We start from the raw sequence: 7,500 nt of genomic DNA, 5'->3' as shown, positions 1-7,500 counted from the left end.
CAGTACAGCCCAGTACACCCCAGTAAATCCCTGTACACCCCAGTACAGCCCAGTACACCCCAGTATATCCCTGTACACCCCAGTACAGCCCAGTACACCCCAGTATATCCCTGTACACCCCTGTACACCCCAGTATATCCCAGTACAGCCCAGTACACCCCAGTAAATCCCTGTACACCCCAGTACAGCCCAGTACACCCCAGTATATCCCTGTACACCCCAGTACAGCCCAGTACACCCCAGTATATCCCTGTACACCCCAGTACAGCCCTGTACACCCCAGTATATCCCAGTACAGCCCAGTACAGCCCAGTATATCCCAGTACACCCCAGTACAGCCCAGTATGTTTGTTGCGTTTCCTCCAGGAGAACTTTCAATGGCGTGACGCGGCTTCCGCACCAGCCAATCAGCAGTGAGGTGGGCGTGTCTCGGTGTGACCCGCTCTCCAAACAGAGAGGCGGTAGGTGGGTTGGGTCACCGGATCGGTCTTGCGCGCGTGACTTGTTGACCGGCTGTGAGGAGCGCGCGCCCCGCATCTGTTCTCTGGCTGCACGTGCTGAACGAGCGATGCCGAGCTGAGTGCGTGCGCGTGTGTGAGTGTGTGTGTGCAGAGCAAAGCGGCGGTGAACGGTGACGATGACGAGCCCGGTAACGGCGGGGCAGAGCGCGAGCGCACCGGCGGCGTGCGCGTGCCGGACCAGGTGCAGCAGTAACGGCGGCGGCGGGTGGAAGGTGTTCGCGGGACTGTTCGCGCTGTCGCTCGCGCTGCACCTCGTCACGCTCGCGTGCTACGTGGAACTGCGCTCCGAGATCAGGATGAAGAGCTGCGGCGGCGGCGGTGATGAGGCTCCGGTGGCGCGAGGAGGGAGACGGGACGGTGCACCGGAGCGCGAGCAGGTAAACACGAGCTATAAGCTTACGTTTGCGCAATCACGTGCGAGCGCGCGCTCCTTCACCGTTTGTTTGTTAGCGACCTATTGTTCGGTGTCATTGATGGGTGCAACCAACCGAGTGCACACACGCACACACACGCACACGCACACACACACACACACACACACACACTTACAAGTGTTCCCTCGCACAGGGAACGTACGTGCGCACGAGCCGGGTCTGACTGACGGAGATTCCCGTTAATGCATGAAGTAAGTGTGTGTGTGTGTGTGTGTGTGTGTGTGTGTGTGTGTGTGTGTGTGTGTGTGTGTGTTGTGTGTGTTGTGTGTGTGTGTGTGTGTGTGTGTGTGTGACCGGAGGGTGGATTATTCATGCTGTAGAAACATCTGTCGGTTTTAACGAGTGTGTGGAGGTGAGGGCTGCTGGAACATCAACTCGTTGCTGTAAAGATCGAACCCAGGTCCACGAGGCTGGTGTTACTCCACAGCACCCACACAGCACCAGCTGTGCCATCACGCTCCTGCCCCTGAGGCGGTGTACCTGGGTGGCGCCGTGCCCACTGTGTCCCTACATCCCTGAACCGAGATTAAACAAAAGTTGTTTGGATACCGGTCAGGGTCGCGGTGGGTCTGGTACCAGCTGAGAACAATGAGCTCAAAGCGTTTCTACAGTCACAGGACCTCAAATAAGAGCGACTAAGTGCTGCTTTTTGGAAGGGTGAAGGAAACTGGATGAACCAGGGAGAACATGCCAAACTCCTGGCTGGCAGGCATTACACTGGTTCTGGTGTTAGTGCTGCATGAACGATTCAGACTCTCCGTGTTTCATTTTACATTCTCAGCTTTTATCAGACGCTTTTATCCAGAGCGACGTACAGTACTGGAAGAGTATACAGTCTAAGCAATCGAGGGTTAAGGGCCTTTCTCAAGGGCCCAACAGTGGCAACCTGGCAGTGGTGGGGCTTGAACCTGCAACCTTTCGATTACTTGTTCAGCACATTAACCTCTAGGCTACAGCTGCCTTTTAGAGCAGTATAAACGGTCGGTTGGTTCTCTATCTCTGAACAGGACTATCGGGGCCCCCTGACCGAGACCCTTCCGATGCCCAATTTAGACGGCCGATGCCAGGAGGGTTCATTTGTGCCAAACTCCATCCATGTACGAGGATCTTCAGAAAGTTTCCTCACGTGTATATTGTGGTTCTGCTCGGTGAGGGTGGAGGAGGAGGAATGGGGCGTGTCTGAGAGACGCTTATAGTCCTGATTTAGCTCCATCTGATTTCCACCTGTTTGGAGGCTGAAAGAAGCTTTAAGGGGAAGAAGATTTTCATGTGATGATGATGTGAAAGCACCGGCGCATCAGTGACGGCATTTAAAAGTCGGTACGATGCTGGAAAAATGCACCGGAAGGAACGATGTAGAAAAGTGACGGAGTTTGTCACAGACGGTTCATTAGACTTCATGGTTTGGTTTTTCAAACGACGTCCTATTGATTCAGATTGCAGCAGGTGGATTTAACTGAGTTCTAGAAACATCTCAAGGAGACATGATGTATGGAACATGTTTGTTTATCATATATACGTTTTTTTATTGTATATCAGCTTGTTTGGAAGCTGGGGTCAGAGCGCAGGGTTAAGCTTTTGTACGGCACCCCTGGAGCTGAGAGGGTTAAGGGCCTTGCTCAAGGGCCCAACAGTGGCTGCATGGCAGAGCTGGGATTCGAACTCTCAACCTTTTGATTGACAGCCCAAAGCTCCACCCACTAGGCCCCCACTGTTCCTGTGTTTTCACGTCATCGTTCCGGGTGAGCGAGTGGAGACCGATGGTAAACATGCTGATTAAATCCACACGACATCAAACACACATGGCGATAGGGAAGTGGATACGACTAAATCAGCAGACTGAACAAAGAAGCTGAAATATTTTGGGGTGTTTTTGCGCCTCGCCCTCGTCCGTCTGTATTTCTGTCTTACCTTCGTTACCTTGTTGTCTCTCTTTCACTTCCTCTTTGTTTCTCCATCTCTCGTTTTTCCTCCGTCTCTCTCCTGGGGCGTTGTGGCGTTCGGCCAGGGCACAGTGTGATACCTGTTACACACACACACACACACACACACTTTATACACCCTCATTATTAAAGCTGGGAATGTGTAGGATTCCTTTCCAACAGGATATTACCTTATTACAAACAGTCAGTAATTACTGACTACACACACACACACACACACACACACACACACACACACACACTGGTAAAATGCCATTATAAATGTGTTTCAGGTTCACATTCCTGTCTCCGGTCTTAAATTCACCCCTGTAGCAGGAATATCTGTGATGGTGATAGAAAACGCGTTATCGTGGTGTACGATATGATCGGCGGATTGCGTTACAATTCTGAACACATGTTCACCTGCAGCGCCTCCACTCAACCACCCAGATAACGGGCGACCCCACACAACCCCGCTTCTCCTGCAGGGTCCGGTCCTCACTTAGGTCACCGCCGGACTTCTGATGGACTGTAAATACACCCGCCCTCTCTACCCTGACAGGAAGCCTCTGCTGGATCTGGACCACTTGGATCTGGACCAGGTAGCTTTGTTAGTTGAATCTGTGGCAGATTTTGGTTCCACCTCCGGATTCCTGGTACTCCGGTGCTCCGATGATCTGTGAGGGACGTTCGTACTCATGAACACGACGTGGAACAGTTGGCGTTAGGAACGTGAGTCCAGGTGAGGAGGTGAGGAACTGAGCGCGCTCAGTAGAGCACTAATGAGGAACCGTACACATCAAACAGGTGGAGCGAGGGCCCGAGAGGGAATGTTCCCAAATTTTTATAGCGCAGTTGTTAACAGCTGCATCTGTTTAAAGCTCCAGCCAACACACAGATGTGTGTGTGTGTGTGTGTGTGTGTGTGTGTGTGAGGACATGATGTAGACGGTTGGATTGATATTAGAGATGATGGAAGGGTGAGAAAAACATGAACACATTAAACACCGATACACAGAAGTGTGTGTGTAAGTTCAAAAGGTCACCACATACTCCCAGGTCAGAGAAGGGCACTTCCTGTTGCCCTCATGCCGGACCTGTGCCATTAATCAGTTGCGTGGTACCACCAGGATGATGTTGGCGAGGTTGGTCCCTCACACACACCATCAGATCAACATCTAATAGATCCTGTAGGATGGTGGGCGGGGTAATGGGGGGGTAATGGTGGGGTCGGGAGATTTTCGGGCCGCTGGTGCAGGTCATGAAGAGAAATGGATTCGATTCGTTTGTGCCTGTGATTCGTTTGTAGTGTGAATCATTTGTGAGTCATTTGTGGTTAAAGGCTCTTCACTTTCCAACAGTTTGTTAGCTATTATGAGGGAGGGGGATTATCAAAATGTTTGGGAAAGACTTCGTGTGTGTGTGTGTGAGTGTGAGTGTGTGTGTGTGTGTGAGTGTGTGTTGTTGGAGAGAGAGTCACTGCATGCTTATTTGAGTTCTTGTGGTAGGACGTGTTGTGTTTGGCACGAAGAACAAAAGGACATAAAACGCTGGATGAAGCGTATTGGTTACAGTGTGTGTGTGTGTGTGATCGTGTTTCAGTAAGATAACTTGAGTGTGTTTATTGAATATTTGTGATGGTCCTCTGAGATTCAGATTAATTCGGACTCTTAATTGACTCCATGTGCTGCAAAACAATGTGTGTGTGTGTGAAGCACTACCAGTGTGTTTGTAAGGAGTGTGTGGTATCGTTCATGCTGAAATATGTTTCAACCTGTTGTGGGGTGTAAGGTGACCCCCGTTTGGACAAATACACACACACATTGTTTGCCAACATTCTTAAGCTCTGGGTTTGAATCCCAGGCCGTGTTATCTGATCTGGCCAGGCTGTGCCTGAGGGAGGAAACCAGGAAGAGCAGCCCTGTATGTGTTTACTGATTGATTGATTGATTGATTGATTGGGATTGTAAGGTGATTGTCAACTTTGTATCTCCAGCCTCACTTACACTGTGTGAGGAAACCCACGCAGAGATGGGGAGAACATGCTACCCACCGAGCCAGCGCGGCACTCGTGATGCAGACAGGGTCAGAAATACAGAACGCTGTTCCGGTGATGTGTGTGTGTGTGTGTGTCACCATGTTCCTGGGCTTCAGGGTTCCTCATATGGACCACACGAGGTGTGTATGAGTGACCATGAACAGTGTTGTTTAATAGTGATGGGTTGGGGTGGGGTGACGTGCTGATGTTTGATATTGAAGAGACGGGTGTGTGTGAGTGTGAGTGTTGGCTCGAGGTTTAAGGTTGATATGAAAGGAAGGTTGTGTGTGTGTGTGTGTGTATGTGTGTGTGGTTATGGGGGGATGGTTTAGATTTTACACACCGCAATCACACTCGTTCTCTCGTCACCGGGGCGTCACCGGGGTGGATTGGTGCCATTAAAATGTGTTTGATGGATTGTTAATATTTGGACAGCAGACAGTAACCTGTCTCACTTTCTCTGGTTGGTATGTGCTGGTGTGAGTGCCAGTCAGGGTGGTAAACATGTGTGTGTACCCACCCCCACCCCCTCACCCCACCTCCACCCCTCCTTTGATGTGGGTTTCTGGTTTGTTGTACTAACAGTGAACGAGAGAGAGAGAGAGAGAAAGAGAGAATATGAGAGAGCAGGTGCCAAACATTCACACATTCACCGTTTCTCTACCATCCAACAGGGATCGCCCGTGAGTGTGTGTGTGTGTGTGTGTGTGTGTTGTCCTTTTGCCCTCGTTTGTGAGAGATTTTTTGGAGGAGAGATCCCTCAGTGATCCTGAACACCCTCCAGCACCCCGTACCTCTGTGTGTATGTGTGTGTGTGTGTAGAGTGAGACAGTTTGAGACCCTGTGAGACAGGACGAGATGAGGTGAGTCAGTGTGAGATAGTACGAGACGATGAGGCTGTGAGAGTGAGAGTTGTGAAACTGTGTGAGAGTGAGAGGATGTAAGACAGGTGAGATGGTGTGAGACTCTGTGTGTGAGAGTGAAACAGCGTTAGACCTGGTGAGATGGGGTAAGACGTGTGAGAGTGAGACAGTTTAAGGCACTGTGAGACAGGTTGAGATGAGGTGAGTAAGTGTGAGAGTGTGATGGTGTGTATAGAGTTAGACAGTGTATGTAGATTGAGATGAGGTGAGACAGGTAGGATTGTGTTAACTCTGTGTGAGAGTGTGAGACAGGTGAGATCATGTGAGCATGAGCGTGTGTGTATGGAGACGGTATGTTTAGATTGAGACTAAGTGAAACAAGTGAGTGAGACAGTGAGATAGTGAGACTGTATGAGACTATGTGTGGAGGGGTGAGATGGGGTGAAAGTAAGACAGGTGAGATAATGTGAGAGTGAGAGTGTGTGAGACAAGGTGTGTAGAGTAAGACGTGGTGAGCTGGGGTGAGACAGGTGAGATCATGTGGGAGTGTGATGGTGTGTGTAGAGTGAGCTGAGGTGAGACGGGTGAGAGTGAGACAGGAGGAGGAAACTGTGATGCTGAGAGCTCTATTCTGTATTAAATCAGTTTGTTAAACATGCCAAGAGTTTGTGTTTGAAGTCGTCTCGGTTTGCATCTCATGCACGCACTCGTGTACACACACACACACACACACACATTTACACACTCACTCACAAACACACACACACACACATTTACACACTCACTCACAAACACACACACACACACACACACACTCTGGTGTTTGGAAGCTGTAGTAGATCCTGCGTTCCTTCACTCTCTGTTTTCACACAGCTTCAGCAAACATGTAAACATCAGATGTGAGGAACCTCTGAGGAACCTCTGAAGCCCGGAGTTCCCAGCATGTTTACACCAACACTCACAACATCACCAGCAGCCGTGACACCCCAGTTCCTCACGCGTTCCTCACCCTGGGTGACATGTTTGAGGTGAGCTGCTCCGTACCGAGGATTCTTCACCTCCTGCGTCACGGACGCTGAGGATTCTGCTCTCCACACGTAGCTTCGTTCTCCACCATGTTCCTCCAGAACTAAAACACTCTGCAGGGAACAAACATCTCCTCACCAGGGTCAAGAGAACAAATCCAGTTCTGGCTCGGTGATGAGAGAACTCGTGTCTGGATGGTGGAACGTAAACCCAGAACTGCTGATGAACATGAGCGTTGCCGTCCACAGCCGAGCAAGCTTTACATCATCAGGTCAGAATGAAGATCTGAACCAATCATGGAGCAGATAACCCCAGGGTGCTAAGACATGGATGGATTGGCGTCCTGTTCTGGGTGTGTTACTCTACCCACCATGACCCTGACCAGGACGAAGCGGTGCTAAAACCTGAAAATGAGATGAAACCTAAAGCTAGTAAGATAACGAAAATAGCTAGCTGAAATTAGAGGACACCGCTAATCGGATTTGCGGTGGGAATCCGGATCAAACGGCTGGATTTCGGCCCAGTAACCAACGGCAACAAGCGGACGCTTTTATTCCGAGCTGTTTAGTCATGTGACCACGTACAATCGAAGCAGTTTAGGGTTGAGGGCCTCGCTCAGGGGCCCAGCTGTGGTACGGTGTGTACGGGGCGTGGGAACCTGTGAGGAAGCACCAGCGCTCGGTTCTACACATTACAG

At 50.4% G+C, this 7,500-nt stretch overlaps 1 protein-coding gene across 2 annotated transcripts in view; it reads left to right on the top strand.

The window, feature by feature from the left end:
- Nucleotides 1-346: 346 nt before the first annotated feature.
- The window catches only part of eda (ectodysplasin A), a 22,140-nt gene continuing 14,986 nt past the window's right edge, over nt 347-7,500 (top strand). For both annotated transcript variants that reach the window (XM_062988805.1, XM_062988804.1), the window contains exon 1: nt 347-898. In XM_062988805.1, coding sequence (XP_062844875.1) covers nt 638-898 — 261 coding nt within the window. In that variant the 5' untranslated portion in view covers nt 347-637. The remainder of the gene's footprint in view (nt 899-7,500) is intronic.

The sequence above is a fragment of the Trichomycterus rosablanca genome, chromosome 26, assembly GCF_030014385.1.
Source record: "Trichomycterus rosablanca isolate fTriRos1 chromosome 26, fTriRos1.hap1, whole genome shotgun sequence".
In the NCBI taxonomy this organism is placed as follows: Eukaryota; Metazoa; Chordata; class Actinopteri; order Siluriformes; family Trichomycteridae; genus Trichomycterus; species Trichomycterus rosablanca.
This window is presented reverse-complemented; position numbering and strand designations above follow the sequence as displayed.